Source organism: Sinohyriopsis cumingii, chromosome 2, assembly GCF_028554795.1.
Source record: "Sinohyriopsis cumingii isolate HCF-2022 chromosome 2, ASM2855479v2, whole genome shotgun sequence".
Taxonomy (NCBI): Eukaryota; Metazoa; Mollusca; class Bivalvia; order Unionida; family Unionidae; genus Sinohyriopsis; species Sinohyriopsis cumingii.
Window position 1 is genome coordinate 52,085,816 of NC_142962.1, and position 24,682 is coordinate 52,110,497.

Here is a 24,682-nt window from a genome sequence, read left to right on the forward strand (position 1 = left end):
GACGTACATGTTATGAAACAATTCAGCATACACAAATATGGCAGCATAGGTAACATGGTCATGTGACTTGTAAACACAACCCAGCACTTCTGAAGTTAATGTTAAAAACTTTATAGAGTGAAACCCCATTATAACACAATTTACTACAGCATGAATTCAGATACATACATTTTCTCTATCCATAATATTTGTCCAGAAGGTAGTTCAGTTGTGGATTTTTTTTAAAAGAATCAATATTTGCAATAAATGAGGATGTCAAATTATATGCTGCTAACAATAAGTTTTTTATGTGCTCTAGATCTCTCCAGACAAGCTGATGCCAGTAGAAAATGGGGAGAAGTTTGATGAGGATGACTTGGAAGAGGAGATTGTTGAGGTTCCACAGGAGGTGGAGGTGGAAGAAATTGTTGAACGTGAGGTCATGCAGGACATTGTGGAAACCAGGAAGATCCCTCAGGTCACAGCCATGTATGCATATCGTGGGCAGGGCTTGAAGACGGAGAAAGGGGAGGTAAGTCTGGTACTCATTTCCCTTGCTGCACTGTTTTAATGTAACACCAGATTTTATCAGTTTCTGCATCTTGCTACAAAAGCACTAATTTTGTTATGTACTTCCCAGATATCAAGTTTTGAAAATCATAGTTTAACTTTTCTCCTTTTTCACACATTCAGTTCAGTTTTTATTTATAATGGTTAGGGCAAGGTATATGAACTGACAGTTTCATTACTAGTTTTTTAAAGCATAGTGAGACCTGCCTGTTTCTACCATTAAGCATGCATGTTCTTATTTGTTTCCATCCACAAATGTATTGGTATGAAGACCTTTTCTTTTTTTCATGTGTCAAAATAAAATGAGATATTTTTGGTCTGGTTTGAGTGTGAATTGGAAGAGACACGTAAAGAATTATCCGAGTTGAAAATGATCTAATATCAGACTAATCCTATCTTGGCTCAGACCGGGAAAATGTGGTTGCAGCTGATAACACTGTTAAACATGTCATCCATGTGAACAATATTGGATAATATCTGGCTTTTTTCGTGCCACTTATAGTGCTAGTGCAAAACATGTGTCACATTTTGAACAGCAGCGCTGCAATATAAACCATCAGTCACCAATTTTTTTAAGGTTTCACTTGAAGATTTTCATTTGAATGTGGACTTGATCTGAACACTATGATCATCTTGTTGAAGATTATTGTTACAAAATTATAGTTTGGATTTTAAAAGTAAAGAGACAGTTTGAAATACAGAATAAATTCAAAATGAGTGTGACTGATACCTTTACCAAAAAAATAATCTTTTTTTTTTAAAAGAACAGATTTAAGATCTTCCGTAATTTCTCAAATGGGTGGATTCTGAAATTGGTTAACTAAATATTTTGTTCATGTATGCAGAAATGAAAAAAATGCAGAATACATAGTTCTGAACAAACCATCTTAAAAATTGTTTCTTTTGTATAAAAGCATCATTTAGACGTCACAAAAGCTGAGTACTTAAACACAGTCAAATCCATTTGAAATCATCAGACATTACTTTATGGGCCATATTATGCAGTTTGTACTGTAGTCACGAAATCTGTATTTTACCAACAAATTCTTCCATAAACTTCAAATTCATGTTCAGAAATCTTCATAAAATACAAGATAATAATCTTTTCTAGGTTTAAAAACTATTTCATCGTTTGGAGATTATTCTGCGTTATTTTCAGATAGACAAGATTTTGACCATATTACAGGTAGTCGTGTATTCATGTCACATCTGCAAAGTACTGTTTCACGCATGGTTTGGACTAGTATTACACTTCATTTGTTAACAAATAAGCATTAGTAAATTGGAATGACTACTAGTATGCAGAACACTATGTTCAATTTGCATTCAGCTATTAATGAGCTTTATGACTTATTTTATTCGGCTCCTTTTATTTTTGTAAATTGTAATGACATTATAAGTGGCAAGCATATCTACAGGCTATACAGTGTTATTGTGGGTCAGGGATACAAATATTCTTCCCTGTGAAAATGTCATGTGAAAATATCAATGTCATATCTAGAAAATCAATACAGTTTTAAATGTCATCTTCAGTGTAATGGCATGAAATCATTTCCATGCGTTGAAGAACTACAGGGGTGACAATGTCTGAATGTAGAAGAATCGTGCAGAATAACTTAAGTTTGAAAAAAAGAAACTTATCTACAAAAGTTTAACTCTGTAGTCAGTATGGTGGAAATATGAAAGTCAAGGCATTTGACAGAAATCTCACCATGTGCAAGGCAAAATAATTTTTAGGAAAAACAAGTTAAATAAAATTGTTTATTTTTTAATCACAATTATGAAGTTAAAAGTAGTTTTCACTGACAGCTTTATAATTATCACATTATAGACAATAGTATTAGTTTTGGATTAGAAATAATTTACCCAGATTAATTTTGTCATCTTTGCTATATGTTCTTGATTTCCCTTCCAAAGATGCAGACTTGTAGGAAATATATGTATAATTTTATACTTGTTATTTGGTATTCATTAAATGATATTTTCCAGGTATAATTAGGCACAGTTGAAACGACTTCATGGTTGGTTAAACCTTTACAATATTCATGCATTCCATTTAACACAGAAAAATTAAATAAAAGTGCACAATAGAAAACAAACTGAAATACTTGTAGGTAAAAGTAAGTTCTCTTTTTATATAATAAATATGTATGTTTATTCACAAAATCCCATTTATATAACAGAAAACTCGATAAAAGTCATGCCTTGCTGAAATGAATGGTTTATTAAATGTTCCGAAACTGCCACATCGTGTAATGCAAATATTTTCTATATTTGTTTTGATTGAGAAATAATTACTTTTTTCATTCAGAGCTCTAAATTAGTAAATAATAAATTGGGTATTTTTCTTCTTTTTTTATATACATAACTGAACTTTATAAATTTGGTGGGGTATTTTGTAAACACCACAAAAGAATGATACAATACCAGGCAAGATTAAGATGTTTATCATGCCTTTTAGAATGCTTGAAATAACTCACTGTCCGGGACTAATTCAGGGTGGGTTTGATTATATGGCTCGGCTTGATAGAGTGTTCTCAAAAGTTATCATGTACTGTCATTTCAGATATGCGTGGAACACTTGGAATTCATTCTAATAACACAGTTTACATTGATCAAAAGTGCCTTCATTAAATTTGGGTATCATCTTGTGCACTCACCAACAGTTTAGACTAAGTGCTTGGAAATTAAATTATTGTTCATAACTTGAATGCATATAAAAATTTGAATTTTGAATGCTTTTTTTTTCTTAAGCCTAGATCTTAAAGTAAACATTCTTGAATTGCATGAAAAATTACTATATTTGCAAACATTAATGAAAAATTCGTACACAATGCTTATCTTGAAAAAGTTTTTAAATATAATGTAGCCATTTCATTACCAGTCTCTAGCTTCCCTCAACCCTTGTTGTGTTGGATAGGAATCACAAGCCTATGACACGCTCTGCTTAGAATAGTTTCTGTTTCTAATAATAGCCACTTTTCTATTTCAACACCATGTCCAATCGCTATTACCTTTGTAAACATGTTTGGACATAAGTTGTACTCATCTTGCTCATGAAATCAAATGCTTTCACCTCATATCTACTATTCAACTTTGACATGTTGACTGTACATGCTTGTTCAACTTTGACAGCCTTGTTACTATTTACCAAAGAATATTACATTAGGGTTACTTACTGATGTCATCCATGGTTTGGTTACCTACAGCTTTCTTACTATTTCCCAAAGAATATTACATTAGGGTTGCTTACTGATGTCATCCATGGTTTGGTTACCTACAGCTTTCTTACTATTTCCCAAAGAATATTACATTAGGGTTACTTACTGATGTCATCCATGGTTTGGTTGCCTACAGCCTTGTTACTATTTCCCAAAGAATATTACATCAGGGTTACTTACTGATGTCATCCATGGTTTGGTTGCCTACAGCCTTGTTACTATTTCCCAAAGAATATTACATTAGGGTTGCTTACTGATGTCATCCATGGTTTGGTTACCTACAGCTTTCTTACTATTTCCCAAAGAATATTACATTAGGGTTACTTACTGATGTCATCCATGGTTTGGTTGCCTACAGCCTTTTACTATTTCCCAAAGAATATTACATTAGGGTTACTTGCTGATGTCATCCATGGTTTGGTTGCCTACAGCCTTGTTACTATTTCCCAAAGAATATTACATCAGGGTTACTTACTGATGTCATGTATTACTATTGCTATGTCTGCTCCTGATTGTGACCCATTTGTCCTCTAAACCAACATGTTTTAATTATGAGACATAGCAACTGAATTATGAATATCTAGGTCTAGTTTGACTTGATACAAGTATTAATAAATAATTAAAATTTATCTGTTCATCCATTATTTTAAACCTCAAAGCTTTCAAGTTGTAATAAACAAAAGCATTTCAGAAATATCAAAATGTTCCAGTTTCCTATTGTAGTTCTGCATTTTCCATTGAAATGGGATGAAACCTTCATAAAAGAATCTCAAAATGTGTTTTTAAAATTAATAAAACAGTATACCCTTCAGCAGAGTCAAATCCCATTTTCTCTTATGTTACACTGGATTCCAGCTTTTATAGCCACGAGTATCTTGTATGGGTTGTTGCCCCAGACAGGTTGAAGAATTTCATTAATAAATCTTGAAATCTAAAGTTGCTTTGTCAGCATCCATCATATTTTCAGGAACACCACCAATTCTCTCTATAAGTATTTTATTCTGGAAATTCAAGTTGATAGCCTGCTTTAGTGCCCATCAATTTGCTTTGTGTGTTTCTCAGGAATTTTTCATAAAATGCTTACGAATGACAAAGCAAGACAAAATCTCTCTGCATTTTCAAAAAAGGGTTTGACTACCTGCTGTACCTGTCCATCATTATTCTTCAGTTTCTTTTGCATACAAACTAAATTCATATTGTATCAAAATGTGTGGATTGGTAACATAAGTGTCACCCAGTTAAATGAACAAAAAAAAAAATGAAGGCCAGTGGTCATTAGGGCTAGTGGGTAGAGATAGTGTATAAAATTAAAATACATCAATTTTGATACCACTGTTAGATGAAATATATCTGGTATTTACATAGGAAAATAATTTTTTTAATTATCTAGTAAACTTGCTCCCACATCAAAGATTAGATAATTAAACTCACTTTTAGGCACAACATCCCTACCCCATCTCTCATAAATTAACCACAGTGTTAGGACTCTGGTTGGCCTGGTGTCAGGATAATGTGACTGGGTGAGACATAATGTAACATGTCTGCAGCATGATGCCCCAGTGCTAAACTTCACTATACACGGCTACACTGCAGACATTGTAGCGATATGACTAAAAATTATTTAAGCTACGTTAAAAATCCAAATCACACACACGCACACATAAATTCATTGCACTTTCATAGGCTGATCACATAAATATCCACGACTTAAAAGAGCAGTAGGAATGGGTTTACCTAATCAGGCACAGCAAAATACATTTTTTGGCATTTGGTAAACTGTCTGATCCTATGTGGAAACAAAGCAAGTCTGATTCAGCAATGCATCACTGGGTGTGTTTATCATTGTTGTCAAGGAAATAAGGGAAATAAATAACTTCAGGAAGACATGAATGACATGTAGTCAGATTTCTTAAGCAAAAATTAATTTCCGTGCCTGAAAGGTAATGCAGTTTATGTTTATTTGTTCTGGCTTACAAAGTGCTCATTTTTGCTGCTGCAGGTGTAACTTCTGTAGACACACGCAATCAAGCATTGCATAGCATGATGGGATATCTTTTATTTTAACATGTCAAAACATAAAAATAGTTTTGACATGTGAAAATATAGGAATGAACAGAATATGAAAATTGTTCCACCAGTTAGTTTCTATAGTTCACACATATATAATAAAACCTATTTATTGGTTGACTATTTTTTAAGTTATTAAGAAAAGAGAAGATATTTGTTGGACAAGGTTTTCAGGTGACAGTATCTAATAGACATGGGAAAGTAACTGACTCCTATCTCCAGTTCTGTGAGTAATGAGAGTATTTGCGCCAAGTTCGTTGTAAACATGTCTCCATAAGAAATTTAGTCAAAGTGATGTCTCGGCTGTCTTGCTGAATCTTCTAGATGATTTGATCCAACTGTTAGTAGACTGAGAACACATTTTTATGATCCTTTTGTATGCATTTCTAAAATCCTTTCTGAAAATTCCATAAATGAGAGGATTAATAGCACAGGAAATATAACCAAAAATCGCTGCCATGAGGTTGACTTCATGTGGAACTACTTTTTTATTTGTGAAAGAAACTTTAAGCAGTTTTGTTGCGCTAAAGGGAGTCATGCATATGAAATAAGCAAGTACGACAATGAGTAAACTGATAATGGTTTTACAGTTGGTATTCCTTAGATGTACTTTCCTTTCTTGGCTGTTAGGCCCAGGTGAAAGTACACTGACTTGTAATGAGTTCTGCTTAACCTGGCGTAGAATGTGAAAATAGCACACTAATAGGATTAGTCCAGGAATCAGAAAACACATTAAAAAGGCCACAACAACATAGTAGATGGCTTTGCTGTACTCCTTGTGCCATTGGATGGCACAAATTGCTTCCCAGTAGTCATACTGTATCCAGTTTAACAGTGGTGGAACACAGCAAAATGAGATTCCTTGAAACCAGCTGTACAAAATCATGGCTAATATTTTCTGTTTGGTCACTTTTACATTGTAGCTTAAAGGAAAAGACACTGCCTGATACCGATCATACCCAATAAAACAAAGGGTCAACATAGACACAATGATCAGACAGTAATTTAGGGCACAGATTATGTCACAAAATGTAGAACTGAAAACCCATTCATCTGCAATAAGTGAGATCAAGGCACTAAGCATAACAAAGATGGCACTGGCAAGGTCCGTTATACTGAGGTTAACGATAAGAAGATTTGACTGCTCCTCGCGCAAACTTGGATGTTTGTAGATTGCCAAGATGACCAGCAGATTCCCAACTATAGCCATTATCAAGACAATGGTCAAAGCAGCAGAGGCTAAACTTATCTGGGTCAGGGTCCTATGAGTGGTGTCAGTGTTCTCTTCTAGACCTTGATTAGAAACGTTGGTGCTGTTGGCGGCATCCATGCTGACCAGCTAGTTTCCGCAAATCCAAACTACAATTAAAGTAATGAATAAATATTATTGAACATTTTATTTAAAAATACAGACTTGGAACATTCTTGGGGTTAAATTTAAACATGCACACACTGTTACATACAAACAGTTGAAGAGAACATTAAAACAATACTTAAAGGACTTGCTAAAATAAAGTAGAATTTGAAAGTAGGAGAATTTTAGAACAGTCTCTGCCCTGTTAATTATATGTACGTGTTTAAGTTATGTATAATAGGCATTGCAGCTGTTTCTCTATTTTTTGACACTGCATTTATTGACAAATTAATTCAATTACATTAATTGATATTATAGTTTCACTAATATCTGATATTATATTTGCACCTTTGGAAATGAGACATGCTAGACATGTGTACATGATTAATGATGTCAGACTTTGGAAATGAGACATGCTAGACAGGTGTACATGATTAATGATGTCAGACTTTGGAAATGAGACATGCTAGACAGGTGTACATGATCAATGATGTCAGACTTTGGAAATGATACATGCTAGACATGTGTACATGATTAATGATGTCAGACTGGAAATGAGACATGCTAGACAGGTGTACATGATTAATGATGTCAGACTTTGGAAATGAGACATGCTAGACAGGTGTACATGATTAATGATGTCAGACTTTATAGTTGGTTTCATGATTTGCAATCCATTTCCTTCTAACCAAAAGAAACAAAAATGCCATGATTCACAATTTTTTCCAGGTAAAAGAGTAAGGACCAAAGAAGTTTACATGCATTTTTCTCATTAATTTATTGAATTTAATAGCACAGTTCTGGGTTTTGTTTTAACATTTAAAGAAAAAAAATTTAAGATATTTCTCATTTTTCTTTATTACGTGACTGGAAGATATTTTAGGCCACTGTAAAAGTTATTTGGGTAAGAATGCTAATAACTTAATATGTGCACAGCATAAATTTGAAATGTTACTGTTAATAAAGGCATGTTGAAAATAAGTATCAAGGGCCTTCACTAATTTTACCGATAGAAATGTAGGGCCTTCACTAATTTCAAAAACAGACATGTTGGACCATCACTACTTTGAAAATTGGCTTAGAGAAGTGGGGCCTACAATGATTGCAAACATAACCTGTAGGGTTTTGCTAAATTAAAAATATTAATAACCAGATATTCTGCAAGGGTTATGCAGCTACCAGTATTTTGTACCGGCAAGGATGGAAAAGGTTGGTACAAGGCAAATTTTACTGGTACAAATGTTAGTTAACCAGTATCTTCAATGCACGGTTTGTCATTTGAATAAAGTAAGGAAAATTATGTTGTAAACACTAATTTAGAGAAAGAAAATGAAATTATTGCATTTCTGACATTAACACAAGCTGCGTTAATAACAGATTTCATCAGAAATAAACATAGTGACGGTAATGTAATCCCTAGCCCCCGTTTCCATCCATTTTAGGCATTTTAACATTAATGCTGTCGTGTGTGGAGTCGGAGCCAATTACTTATTGAAAAGTTGGAATTCGCATACGGTAGCCGCTTAGTAGCTGACCAAACACGCTTAAACGGCCTTTTGTCAAGCCAAACTTGCATGAAATCGATAGACGATTTATTTTCTCAGTAATAACGATGATGTTGGCACCCCTTAGACCCATCCCAGCATATTTATACTGGTTTGGACTTTGAGATGTGACTTCATTTTGGTCTAATCGTGAAGTATAATTCGTGACTTCGTTTTAAGTTTTATTTCCTTGTCCTCCATTTTTGTTTTGGGGGTTTTATGAGTATATAAGAAAAATAGTAATAATAGTATATATTTTTCTGTTTTTAAAAAAAAGAATTTTGAACGATATTGCTTGTGGTCTTGTTCGCTGTAATTGTTATAGTTGTTTTATACCTTTAGGATTGGAACTCAGGCCTGTAACTCCTCTCCCTCCAGGCTCTTGGTCCTTTTTGCCCCTTCTATTGGTTTTTAAGAGTTATTTGGTTACTTTTGTCTGAAAGTCAGTTTGTTCATCTCCATTAGGTCTCAGCATTTATTAGTATAACGTTTGCTCTGTCTTTTAATCCGTTGACAGATGAGAAGAAACTACAGTGTTGATGAAATTTGACCTGGTATTGGACATTTGCATTGCTAGTCACACGAATAAACAAATTTCTCAACCTATGTGTCCATGACATCAGAGGTCGAATAGTCACGTTATTTTAGTCATATAATGCCAACAAAAACATAGCTGACAGATGCTCCATGAATCTGGCTTTCTCTAGGTGAAGGCGAATTCCAATATCTCGAAAGTCCGTTGATTTTGACCCTGGACTACACCCCAACCACAGGCACTAGAGTCAGAGAAACTAATGTGTACACTCACCAATTAACAGCCAATTGATGAGTGTACACATTAGTTTCCCAGAATCAAGTGTCTGTGACCCTAACATAAATATAGAAATATTTAGAACGGGTTGGGAAGGATAATCCCATTCCAATATCGTTACTGTCAGTCACCAACTTAATCCCAACACCATTAATAACTTTCGTTTCAGGTTCGGTTATGAAGCAAAACATGCTGGTCCCTTTGCAAACACACTTGCTGTTTTTTTTTATTTGTTTTCAACAAAACGAAATAAGAGCTTCAATTAACATATATGTAGCAGAAATAAGATTGTTTCGGGCAACAATTAGTCATACACATCACCGGAAGGAAAGTCGACGTCTGTCTTTGATGGCTTCAGGCATTGTTTTGACGGCAACATCACAGGAAACTTGTCTCTAATCTTCCTTGCTTGTTGAACTGCAGCAGCAGTTCAGTTGATAACCGTGAGAACTCGAGCTCTAACTGTTAGTTTCCTATTGTAACATACTAGGAGGCAGAATTATACCGTATGTATACAAGTATGCTACCATAATCCACCAAAGAGCTAAACAGACTTCTCTTCTGGTGCTCAGTGTTGTTCTAAATCGGACGAGAAATGGGACTACGATTGCACGAAAATAGATCGGCTTCTGTATTGAGACAGCTAACTTTAATGACTTGGAAACAAATTTGTAGTTTTTGGTAAATTCTCTTTTGTTTCCATTTGTTTGTACAAATACAAATTTTACCAGAAGAAAACCGGCATTTAGTGATTCACTAATTTGAAGAAGAAAAAAATATATATACATCAGGCCGAAATTAAATGAGAAGGACATATAGGGCCTTCAGTAATTAAAAATTAGACATATAGGGCCTTCACAATATTTTAAATAACGGACACAGGGCCGTCACTAATTTAAAAAGAACAACACAAGGGCATCACTAATATTTTAAACAATGGACTTGGGATGGGGGGGGGGTCTTCATTAATTTCAGAATTAGACATATAGGGCCTTCACTAATTATCGAATAATGGACATGTACGCCTGTCATTAGTTTTAAAAGTAGACAAGTGTGGCTTCATTTATTGAAACAAATAAGTAGGACATTTATTTCTATTTGACATTAGTAGCTATTTGCAAAAGTTGTCTTATAGCTTCAAGAAATTTGAATATTGTTTGAATTACAAAGCCCTTTTTACTTTACTACAATTTAAGTTGCAATTTTGGGTTTAATGCCATTTATCGGCACAGTCTATCTGGCAGAGGAAAAATGCCGGGAAGAATCACCTACCCACAGAAGCTACTGGCTTTCTTCCGTACCAACACTGCCTGAGCCCGAGACTCAAACCCTCGCAGACAGAGGAGAGACATCAGTGCTCTGTAAAATCTAGCGCCTTAGACCACTCGGCCACCCAGGACCCCTTTACCACAATTTAGATGTAAAGGAAAATTGATAAACCACTTGACCCTGCCGACCTGCCAGTTAAATATCAAAACATTAAACATGCTCTGGTGATTCATCATGTACATGACATGTTTGACATCACATAAGCACTTAGTTTCTATTTGAGTTTGTACTCTCCGTCAAATACGTGAAATGTTTGACATCACCTCAGTAATTAGTTTCTACTGTTTTCTACTATTTTCCATTAAGTACATGAAATGTTTGACATCACATCAGTGCTTAGTTTCTACTGTTTTCTACTATTTTCCATCAAGTACATGAAATGTTTCACATCACATCAGTGCCTAGTTTCTACTGTTTTCTACTATTTTCCATCAAGTACATGAAATGTTTGACATCACGTCACTGTTTATTTTCCATTGTGTTTTCTACTATTTTCCTTTAGGTACTTAAAATGTTTGACATCACATCAGTTCTTAGTTTCTACTTAAGTTTCTTAGTGTGACTATTCTCCGTCTAGTACATGAACTGTGGCATCACAGCAGTGCTTAGTTTTTACTTCAGTTTCTACAGTTCTCCATCAAGTACCTCAAAGCACTTTTAGATTCTACTATTCATTCAGAGTTTGGCATCATGAAGTGTTGGCCGTGAACTGGTTCTATCAATATAGCTTTTCATTTCTCATGCATAACCCATCCATTCAATACCATATATACTCAACTTATAAGTCCAGTCCACCTGCAAACTACACAGACTCAAATCTGCTGTCACTTAATGCTCTGGCAGATCTGGGTCTATGCAGTTTGTTAGGAGTAATTAGCAGAACACACAACTTAGACCCTGATCTGTCTGCACATTATGAAATGACAAACCACGATCTGTAATGTAAATCAGATCTGCTTACAAGTATAATGGTGACTATGGTAGGTGAAGCTCGATTTATGCCATATATATTATGACATAAATAGAAATTGTCGGAAAAAGAAAGTAACTGTGCTCTCGTTGAGCGAAGAGATCCATGCATATGAACATGCATGAGCTGCATGTGAGTCACAGCACATGGTGCCAATGATGACGTAAAAATGAGTACAGCGGTGCAAATTTAATATTATTTCTTCGTTATAAATGTATTAAAGTTAAAGTGTCTAAATCAAATTGGCATATAGCGAGTATCACCTGTGTTGCATGTAAGTTTCCCACATACTGTTAATCCAATAAATAAATATTTTTTTGTTCTCAATTTATTTCTTCTTTAAAGAAATCTTTTCTTATTAAAATAATATAAATGTCGGGTACCTTAACAAATGAGAAGTGTTGTTTTAGCTAGAACATTTTGTACACCTGAAATGAATAATTAATACAAATTGTAGACATAAAAGTTACAAATGGTACACAAGTAATGGGGAATATTAAAAGAAGACTATATTTTAATTCACTTGATTTGTCATGTCATTGTTATTTTTGTTGGTGTCATATGTGCTGGTTTTCAAGTCAAACTGTAAGCTGTAAAGATCCAAATCTGCTGTCACATAATGCACCAACAGATCTGGGTTTTTACAGTTTAATAGGAGTAAATACTAGAATAATCATCGTAGACCCTCATCTGCTCGTGTATTATGTGATGGCATATCAAGGTCTATCTTGTTTTGGCATGCAATTCATCAAGTTTGCCAGCAGAATGTATTATCTCTTGCCAAGTTACAATTTATTATAAATGTTGACAGTGGTAACGTTTTGAACATGCACACAAAATAACGTAAATCTCTTCTTCCAAAGTTTTTCTATTGAAAAAAAAAATCAATTCAAATAAAACAACAAACTTACCTTTCAGTAAGAAATAAATGCTATGTCTTGGTTGCTTTAAAGAAACATGCAATTATGTCCTTATAGTATATCCATATACCTGCCATCAGGAGGCTGTACTTGTGTACATGTATGTTACTTGGTAATGACGGCTACACCTGCTGCAGATGGTTATTAAATAATGATTTCAGGAGAAACTGATAAGTCTCTTTAAATGTTAACCAGCCTACATTCATTAGCAGGTTTAAAGTTCAAATGCCAGTTAGCAGTTCTTGACGGAGTAGCAAATAAATACCTTTGTAATTGTTCACATAGTCAGATGGTATACGTATATTATTAATTACTGGATTATTGATTAAGTTAGATTCATGAAGGTGCTTTTGAAAATGAATTAACACCTTTTATTTGTAAATTATTTCACCTCTGTCCGCATGGGTTCAAGTTCAGATCTCAGGTTCAGTCCATACGGGTAAGTGAGAAAGCTTGCCAGTGGCTTCCGGTGAGCCAGTAGTTCTTTCTTACCCGAGTTTTCTCCAGGTTCCTCCACCAGATGTACTGGTCACCATGTTTAGCCTATCATGTACAGAAAAATGGCATTGAACCCAGACCAATGAACCAAACAACATGTACATTGCTTAATCTTTCAGTCAGGTCAGAGTTGAATGAAACTCTACAAGTCAGACTTTTTAATTGCTAAAGTTCATTACATCACAGGAACATTTTGCTTCATTGGTAAATTTCCGATTTGTAATAAATAGGGCTGAAGGTTTTATACGTGCCCAGGCCACCCTTGGTAATTGGTTGACTCAGTGTGGCCATGTTGAAAACACTTGGCACCTTTTCCTCAGTAAGATAAAGCCAATTATGTCTGAAAAGTATTGTTAAAACAAATCAGATAAATGTAAAGACCTTTTGCTTGTAACCTTGAAAATTTCAGTGAGAATGAAATAGTGAATAGCATTTTGATTTATGATTTTGATGAAGATTCAACAAAGTATTAGTACCTGTTCTCCATATATGAGCTATTGCCAGTAAATCTGTATGACTCTTTTTGAAGTGCTTAAATAAAACCAAATAAAACAAAGTGAAGCACACTGATTATCAACAAAATGACCTTGGTGCCAACACAGTGTCAGCAGATACAAATGACTTGTGTTTTTTTTAAAGCTGGAGAATGATTGTACTCCCTGGCATGGACACCAGTGTCAGTGTCTGCATTAGCATCTGCACATATAAAAGCAAATGGTCATTGGCAACAATTGGGGGTGGGTTTCATAGCACCTACCCCCAGGGAATGTGGCCAACTTTATACATACTTGTGCATTAATTGTACATTCTAGGTGATAAATTTGCATTTAGCTTGCTTTTTTCTTTCTTCACCTTGTATATATCCTATATTATACAAGGAGTCATAAAACTTTATCTTGATGAGTACAACACCCTCATAAAAAAGTAAGCTACTGTGACCCATATTTTGGTCACTCTTTCTGTTTTAAGTTTACTTCTCAATCATGGATTTTCTGTATCTGTATTATATATCCTTGCAAGAAAAAGGGTGCTGTGAATTTCATATTTTACTGGCTTAGGTTACAGCTGCCTCGCTTGGCACTCAGCATTAAAAGGTTAGTGTTAGGACTGGTCGGCCTGGTGTCAGGATAATGTGGACATCATGTTACATGTTTGCGGCATGATGCCCCAGTGCTAGACATCACTATAAACTGCCACACTGCAGACATCATAGCAATATAACTGAATTTTTTTAAAAGCTACGTTAAAAATCTAAATCACACACACACTGGTTTAGGTTAATTTTTTGCATTTAGCAAAGTAGGAGTTGCGCATCCAGTAACATATGTGAAAAAAGCATAAAATCACAAAACCTTGTGAAGGAATACATTGTCATTACAAAATTAGCTCACTGTGACCCATGTTAAATATTGACTCTGGTACAGTTTTGTTTTGAGTTCTCAAGCACTGTTCATGCTATCATCATTAAACTTGTTAATGGCATGCATCTCAGTACAACACCCATAGAAGAAAAGTCAGCGTGACCCTCATTTAGATAGCTTAGGTTAAAGTTTTTTGCATTCAGCTCTGCCTATATGGGTTCTTTGCATGATTGATACATACTGTTATACCTAGACTCCTGAAACTTGGCAACTGTTGATGCATCTTGATAAGCACCACACCATCACCACAAATGTAGGTCACTGTGACCTATATTCCATACCGCACTGGCTTTGATTAAATTTTTTTCCAACTGTTCATGCTAGAGTCATTGAAGTTGATATTTTATATATCTCTGTACCACACCTATTAAAAACAATTTAGTCATTTTACTGGGTCAGGTTTAATGTATTAAGGGTTATTTACATAATATATACATTCTATCATATCTAGAATAAATAAATTTGATTTGGTTAGGGTATGCATCTAATGAACATTGTAGAAGTAGGTCACTATGGCTCATTTTATGCTTGACTGACTTGGGTTAATTTTTATGTTCTTATCTCGAGTGCTGCAGTTTATGCTAGAATTATAAAATTGATGATAAGTCACATCACTGTTAATACCACACCATTACAATTAAAGAAACTCATTGTAATTCCAGTATTTCATCTTTGCTAGCCTATGTTTAGTTTTTGTGTTAAAATCATCACTATAAACTGTCACACTGCAGAAGTACTATACTGTCATTGCAAAATGGGGTCTCGTTGACCTGTATTTCATGCTTCAGTGATTTTGTTGAAGTTGCCTTTAAAGTTCATTAATTGGGTGCTGTTTAAGTTAGAATCATGAAACTTAATCGGTGAATGTCATGATAATTGGACCTGGTGGGACATGATGTTACATGTCTGCAGCATGATGCCCCAGTGCTAGACATAACAATAAACTGTCAAACTGCAGACATCGTATAATATGACTGATAATGTTAAAGCTACATAAAAAATCCAAAACACACACATGAATGAGTATTGGAATTTGACCAGTGGACTGCATACATTTCTTTTGAGGCTTCAGTTGTAGTGTCTAGTCAAGGTTTCAGTACATGCAATTACTCACCCATGAACTGTCAGGGTACAAGAATTCCACTTGTCCCTTTTATATAGAAGTGACATGTAAAGGGTTGGCAAGTGACATTGCCGATTTTTCAAGATGCTTGCCAACAGGACAAGTACATCTTAAAACCAATTAGCAAATAGAACGAGATTTAAAATATGTTTTCTCTAATTAGTGGTGACTTTTATTTAGAAGTATTGTTCACTATTCCTTGACATATTCGATCAAAATAATTTTGTTCAATGCTGTATTAAGTGTAACCATTTGTAATGAGTGTATCAACTAGATACATACTAAACTGATAATAAAACTTAATTATTTGATATATTTCAGTTTACTTAAGTGCTGCCAATACATCACAAATACTCCATTAGTTACAACCTTTAAACTGCAGAATTGTTTTAGCAACAGGTGACAGATAACTTTGCTTTTAGAATGGTTAATTTAGGAATACAGCAAGGTACTGGACAATATGGATTGGTTTTCAAAGTGGTTATTTCTGTCTGTTGCAGCAGGTGATCTTTGCAATTACATTGATATGATCAGTGGATGTTGCATATAAGTGTCTGAATAGCCATGTCAAACAATTGCATGTGTGAGTGTGTGATCAGGATTTTTAACGTAGCTTTAGCAATTTTTCAGTCATATCGCTACGATGTCTGCAGTTTGGCAGTTTATAGTGATGTCTAGCACTGGGGCATCATGCCGCAGACATGTGGCATGATGCCCCACCCAGTCACATTATCTTGACATCAGGCCGACCAGTCCTATCACTAACCTCTTAATGCTGAGTGCCTAGCGAGGCAGCTGTTAGTACCGTTTTTGTAAGTCTTTGATGTGACTTGGCCAGGGTTTGAACCCCACAAACTCCCGCTTCCAAGGCAGATGCTCAAACCACTAGGCCACTGGAGCAGTTTTCAATGGCTGGCAGCGGGATAAAAGAAAGAAAAGAAATAAGAAAGGTTAAAATAAAAACAAATTTGTTGCTGTTGAGAAAAGCAGTTTTTCCAAATGTAAGAGAAATGTTTATTAATCCTGTGTTGTAACATTTGTTGTAAATATGGATAAATATTAGACTCTAGATCATCCTTTATTATGGGTTTAAAGGGTGCATTTAGAAAAGAATTATTGAAATTTGAAGATGGTTAAAGTTGGAAATACATATGTAATTCATGAAAAGCCTGAATGTACTGACATCATTAATAGACGAAGTTAGGTTTTCTGTATTCAAAATTTTATATATCTTTAGGACATAGGTATAGGATATTAGTATAGGACATTACTATAGGACATTATGATAGAACATTGGTATATGACATTACTATAGAACATTAAGATAGGACATTGCTATAGGACATTAGGATAGGACATTACTATAGGACATTAGGATAGAACATTGTGATAGGATATTGGTATAAGACATTATTATAGGACATTAGGATAGAACATATAGGACATTGCTATAGGACATTATGATAGAACATTGGTATAGGACATTGCTATAGGACATTAGGATAGGACGTTGGTATATGACATTACTATAGGACATTATGATAAAACATTGTGATAGGATATTGGAATAGGACATTAGGATAGGACATTGCTATAGGACGATAGGATAGGACGTTGGTATAAGACATTACTATAGGACATTATGATAAAACATTGTGATAGGATATTGATATAGAACATTGGTATAGGACATTACTATAGGACATTAGGATAGAACATTGGTATATGACGTTGCTATAGGATATTAAGATAGAGCATTGTGATAGGATATTGGTATAAGACATTACTATAGGATATTAAGATAGAACATTGTGATAGGATATTGGTATAAGACATTGCTATAGGATATTAGGATAGAACATTGTGATAGGATATTGGTATAAGACATTACTATAGAACATTATGATAGAACATTGGTATAGGACATTGCTATAGGACATTAGGATAGGACATTTGTATAAGACATTACTATAGGACATTATGATAGAACATTGTGATAGGATATTGGTATAGGACATTAGGACAGGACATTGCTATAGGACATTAGGATAGGACGTTGGTATAAGACATTACTATAGGACATTATGATAGAACATTGTTATAGGACATTGATATAAGACATTACAATAGGACATTAGGATATAACATTGTGATAGGATATTGGTATAGATCATTGGTATAGGACATTAGGATAGGACATTGGTATAAGACATTGCTATAGGACATTATGATAGAACACTGGTATAGGACATTGCTATAGGACATTGGTATAAGACATTACTATAGGACATTATGATAGAACATTGCTATAGGACATTAGGATAGAACATTGTGATAGGATATTGGTATAGAACATTGGTATAGGATATTACAATTGGACATTGGTATAAGACATTACTATAGGACATTATGATAGAAAATTGGTATAGGACATTAGGATAGGACATTGCTATAGGACATTGGTATAAGACATTGCTATAGGACATTATGATAGAACATTGGTATAGGACATTAAAATAGAACATTGGCAAAGTACATTATGATCGAACATTGCTATAGGACATTACTATAGGACATTATGATAGAACATTGCTATAGGACATTATGATTGGACATGTGTATAAGACATTACTATAGGACATTATGATAGAACATTGGTACAAGACATTACTATAGGACATTATGATAGAACATTGCTATAGGACATTATGATAGAACATTGTGATAGGATATTGGTATAGGACATTAGGATAGGACGTTGGTATAAGACATTACTATAGGACATTATGATAGAACATTGGTATAGGACATTAGGATAGGACATTGGTATAAGACATTGCTATAGGATATTAGGATAGAACATTGTGATAGGATATTGGTACAGAACATTGGTATAGGACATTAAGATAGAACATTGGTATAGGACATTATGATATAACATTGCTATAGGACATTACTATAGGACATTATGATAGAATATTGCTATAGGACATTAGGATAGAACATTGTGATAGGATATTGGTATATAACATTGGTATAAGACATCACTATAGGACAGTAAGATAGAACATTGGTATAGGACATTAAGATAGGACATTGCTATAGGACATTAGGATAGGACATTACTATTGGACATTAGGATAGAACATTGTGATAGGATATTGGTATAGAACATTGGTATAGGACATTGCTATAATACAGAGGTATTGGACATTGGTATAGGATGTAGGTACAGTTCATAGACATAAGACATTGCTGTAGGAGATAGGTACAAAATATTAGTATAGGACATACATGTAGGGTATAGGTAGAAGTCATTGCCATAGGATATATGTACAAGGCATTGTTATAGGATATAGGTACAAGATAATAATAATAATAATAATAGTAATAATGACTTTGTATAGCGCCTGATTTTTAGAAGCTCTAAGCGCTTTACAACATTAGACAACACCTATAACATAACAAAACATATAATGATATTATTACAAAAAACAAATACCATGAAATTAGTAAACATAAAAAACGTTGAAAATATTTAAGGTAGGAAACATTATTTAGGTCTTTAAGTTTGTTCTTGCAGTTGAAATTAGTGAGTTTTAAGAGCACTCTTGAATGGGATCACTGTGTCTTTGTGTCTAAGTTCAGTGGGCAATTAATTCCACTTTGCTGGGCCCTGGTATGCAAAAGAACTCAGTCCATATAGATACCACTGTTGTACCTATTGGTATATGACATAGGTGTTGAACATAGGTATAAGACGTTGCCATAGGATATAGGTACAAGATATTGGTATAGAACATACGTACAGGACATAGGTATAAGACATTGCCATAGGATATAGGTACAAGATATTGTTATAGAACATATGCACAGGATATAGGTGTAAGACATTGCCATAGGATATAGTTACAAGACGTTGCCATAAGACATAGGTGGAAGATATTGGTATAGGACATAGGTATAGGAAAGAGGTATAGAAAATTGGTATTGGACATGGGTATATAATGTAGGTATATGACATAGGTATAATACTGTTACAAGCCAGGGGTATTTACTTGACTGAGAGGTGTCAAACCCTAGAAGTCATAAGTTTACCCCAACTTTCCAAAGACTTCCATACTACTTCTGTTTTAAATTAGAAAACCTGATGTGTCCATTCTATACCTTAATTTTTCTCTAATCAAGGTAAGACCACAGATCTCACAACCTGCTAAATATCCATCAACCGCACACCCACATGGCCTCTTTTCATTATTTTTCTGTACCGCCAGCAGTTCTTGCCATAGAAACTATGCAACTGACCCTTAACACAGGGAACTATTTTAACTATGCCACCCCTAGGCCAGTCAACCCATGGTTTCCAGGCACATTTCGACAGTATAACTGCACTGCATTTGCCACCTTGGCGACATAAACAGTATCTGCCGAGTCCCTTCTTATTGGTTTCATTGTGTAATTTACCAGTTTCCTACCGTAAATACTGCTATTGCAGTCACACCACCAATGTACACCACTAGATTTTAGTAGGGACTTTATTATTCCATGGACACTCATTTGGTTCGGACCTGAATTCACTTCTAGTGAACCATGGCATCATAGAAACTCACAAACACTTTACTCTGTGACGTTTGCTCCTAGTAATTGGCTAATTATTTTGGGCAAAGGAATATCTCTCATGCACCAAATTCCAATAATCAGACAAGTAATCACAAAAATCTAAGAATTCCTTAAAACGGGGTGCTCTAACCAAATGCACATAACTCCAAATTTATCACAATAGGTAGGTTACAGGATATATGTATAGGACATTGGTATTGGACATTGGTATAGGACATAGGTATATGAAATTGATATTGGACATTGGTATAGGACATAGGTATAGGAAATTGGTATAGGACATTGGTATAGGACATAGGTATTGGACATTGGCATAGGACATAGGTATAGGACATTGGGAATTCCAAGTTAATATTGACCAAGACACTTGCTAAGCATAGCAAGTGAAGAAGCCCAGACTATGCCACTGTTAATGGCCATGCTGACTTTCACTCCAAGGTGATTCAGAGGCCAACATTATCACTTTTTAAATTCTGAATTTTAGGAGTGGACAATGATAATAGCATATATTGATAACACTTTTTTAAAAGGGGGAAAATAAAAAATAGCTAATTATATGGACTCATTTAATGTGCCTTTCTACTTTGATATCATAGAAAAAAATACTCTTTCTTATCGCTTTATCTTTTATGTCACAGGGGCCCAATTTATTTTACCAAGATCATTTGAGTTGGAATTTATTTTCTGCGTGATAATCAATGTTTACATAGTTTTGTATTGATGAACTGTGTTTTCATCGATTACACTTTAATTATGGCACTCAACTCTATTCCTTTCAGTCAACATTGATCAAAATGTATAGAACTGATGCTAATGGCATGAAGCCAGAAGCAATCCTGTTTTTCCGTACCATAGCCTTGCAACTGTCTGAAATCTTGATGCTCTTATTTGAACTTGCCTGTAAATTTAACTTCCTGTTTTGAATTGCATCAAGTTGAAAGCTTCTTTTGATCACTTTGCATGTCACAAGAAGACACAACATCCAGATTCTTCTTTCCACAGGTCTGTTTTGATGTATGACAGATATTTTCGTCCAAGTAAACATTTTGAACAATTCAGTAACGGATTATAGAACTACCAATTTTGTCCTAAAATTTCAATGAAATGTGTTTGTATTGACCAGATTATAAGATGCTCGCTGATGTTAAATGTTCTATTCTATTTAGTTAATATTTACACAAAAGATTTTAAGTTGAATTTAAAAAAGTTGCAAACAGAACTTGAAAGTCATTCATATTAAGGCCAAGAATTATTGTATTGGTCCAAAACTTATTAATGTATATACATACTTATCAGCTAAGTACAGCTGCAAAAGAATATAGACCCTAATCTACAGTCAATTAATACATGTATAATGCACTGGCAGATTAGGGTAAATGTTGTTTGATCTACTGATTACTCCTAAAATTGTATAGACCCAGATCTGCTGAAACATTATGTGGTTGCAGATCAGGGTGTATGCAGTTTATGCAGTTGGACTCAAAAGTGAATATATATATATATATATATATATATATATATATATATATATATATATATATATATATATATATATATATATATATATATACACACACACACACACACACACACACATACATACATACACACACATTAATATAACTTAACACAGATGCTACAAAATATGTTGTTGAAAAACTTGAATTTCCAGTCAAAGAAGATTGTCACTATTTGAAACAGTAGAGGCTTTTTGCCTAGCCTGTAATAATTTTTGTCTCAAAGACCACAATGGGGGAGGGGTTTTGATACAAATATGTTCTTTCCTGTCATTCTGGACTGATTTCATCTGTCTAGCATGGCAACTTAGATTCTGATTTCAACAATGCCACACATTTGTAAGGTGTTAAACCAATGATAATAATAATAATAATATTTTACGAGTGTGTCTTGGTTTGTTATGAGGAACTGGTCTACCACGAGGCCAACTATTACAGTATTTACCCAAAAATGTATCTGACAGGTACAAATGTCATGTTCACACCTAAACTTGGTCTGTGCAGTTTGCAGTTCTACTTGACTTGAAAGAGTGTATATATACAGTTTACAAGTGTGCCCGTTTTGTGAAAGCTTTAAAAGATTCTCAGTTCTATTTTGTCAGTTTGCATTTTTTTAATGCAGTGGATCACAAATTAGGAATGTATGCATTGCCTAGCTCTGGTTCATAAAATAGATCGCGTACATTCTCCAGAGTTAATTTCTTACGTATTATTTTGTACGTATCATTTCTTACATATTATTTTGTATGTATCATTTCTGACATATCATTTTAATTTTCATAGAAATATATCTGCATGACATTTTCAGCTCTTACATTGCTTCAGAAATGTTGAATGGTGTATCAAGTTGAATTTTACAGCTTTTTTTTCGATGCAGTTTTGATATTTTGTGTTCATTAGTGGAATTATCCCATAAACTTCGAATAGTCCAGCTATGGCTGCATGAGCAAAACATGTTTGAACATAAATGTAATGTTTTAAAGGAGTTAGCATTTTTATTTCACAATGTGATTGACGTGCTTATTCCACAGTAAGCTACAATCCATTTGTGATATACACTAAGTATCTTGTCATTTATTCACCATTTGCAAGCTGGTAATGCTGTATTCTTGATCTCCACTGTTTCATATTGATTAACAAAACTTTGATTTTATCAGTATTAAGGAGCTTTCCATTTTCATTTCACCTTGACAGAAGTTTGTCTAAGCTTTTGATTAGATGGGTTATTATCAATGGGCATTATAATAAATGTTTATATTTGTACCCTAAATATTTATTATCTTACTTTTTATCAGATTACAATTAATTTGTTTTACCCATATTAGTGGGAATCAAGAGAATTATTAATCACAAAGACAGTATTAGCAACATTGTCAACAGGTTGAGATTACAATTTCTTATTTCTTTTTTTTTTATATATATAAATCCCTTGTAAGAATCTCATCACACTTGGCTGAATCATTATGAAACTAAAGCAATTCATTCCTCGACATGTTCTGTTGCTCCTTTTACCTTGAAGTCATAGTCCCAGTCATAGAAAATTTGTGCTAAGGTTTTGGTTAAAGTTTTTTCATTTGCTAATATTTCATGGTTGGGTGGTTAGCATGCAAGAGTTGTGACTGAGTGGGTTTAAGTAAAAATCCAAGTCAGTTTAATACATGTCGTTATCAAAAACTTTACTCCAATTTCCTTGGCACTAAGTAACCTACTTTTGTTGCTGTGCTATCAAACACCGAACATCAAACACCAGATACAATATCTATTTAACAAAAAATTGGGATTCATAAAGGCTAAAATGAATGGTATTAAAATATATTAAATTACATAATTTCACTGAAAATTAAAAGGCAGTGAAACCCCAAAGTTTGAGTTACATGATTTCAACATATGCTGTAATCACTCTTGGGAATGCAACTATAAAATTGTGTGTGTGTGTGTGTGTGTATATATATATATATATATATATATATATATATATATATATATATATATATGTATATATACACACACATTCACACACATACACACAGAGAGTGAAACCTCTAGTAACTAAAAACTCTTGAGACAAAAAGAGATTGGTTTATTGAGGTTTTCACAGATTTGAAAATATATGTAATTTTCTAAGTGTTTCTGTGATATGAGGGAGAGAGAGAATATGTAATTCTGTGAGAACACCAGTGTCTGTGTGTGTGTGTGTAAGAGTCAAATTAAACTATTAGATGTTTTTAAAAAGATGTATATACAGTGTAATGAGAAATTAGCAGATCACCATACATTACTTCCAAGATTCAGATACTGTCACTGAAATAAATATGGTAATGACTTAAATATAATTATTTATTTATTAACAATTCACCCTAAAAACTGGCTCTTTTTTTGGTGTGTGTGTGTGTTTGTGTGAATTTTGTCTTAGTAAACCCATATTCAGATCTGGATGGAATAAATGGAATATGTAATTCTCTGGCATTCATTTGCTGATAATACAACAGAAAAATATTTAAAAAAATATTTAATAGCCACAAATATTCAGCTTTATGGGTTAATATAAAATATTGTAAAATGGGTAGGGATGGAGAAGATGGAGACATAATGCCCATGTCCAGTAAAAAAGACAAACGTTACTAAGATGCAGTGTTGTTATATGCCTAGGTGTGTCCTCGGCAAAGACATTTAGCTTCCTTTCCTTGGCATGATATAGCCAGTGATGTGTTAAAACTGCTGTTAAACAGACAAAAAGA

General features: G+C 34.0%; 2 protein-coding genes across 5 annotated transcripts in view; one reads left to right on the top strand and one right to left on the bottom strand.

Moving 5' to 3' along the window:
* Positions 1-24,682, top strand: part of LOC149804849 (spectrin beta chain, non-erythrocytic 5-like) — a 338,094-nt gene that overhangs the window by 142,405 nt on the left and 171,007 nt on the right. For all 4 annotated transcript variants that reach the window (XR_016416849.1, XM_089945259.1, XM_089945279.1 and 1 more), the window contains exon 20: positions 299-511. Coding sequence is in view for 3 of the 4 variants with exons in the window: in XM_089945259.1 (XP_089801385.1) it covers positions 299-511 (213 nt within the window). In the remaining variant the exon portion in view is untranslated. The remainder of the gene's footprint in view (positions 1-298; positions 512-24,682) is intronic.
* LOC149804851 (G protein-coupled receptor 161B-like) lies at positions 522-9,967 on the bottom strand. The gene is made up of 2 exons (XM_089945290.1): positions 9,072-9,967; positions 522-7,196 (listed from the first exon to the last, which is right to left on the bottom strand). Exon 2 carries the CDS (start codon positions 7,165-7,167, stop codon positions 6,124-6,126), a length of 1,044 nt encoding a protein of 347 aa, XP_089801416.1. The 5' UTR covers positions 7,168-7,196; positions 9,072-9,967; the 3' UTR covers positions 522-6,123.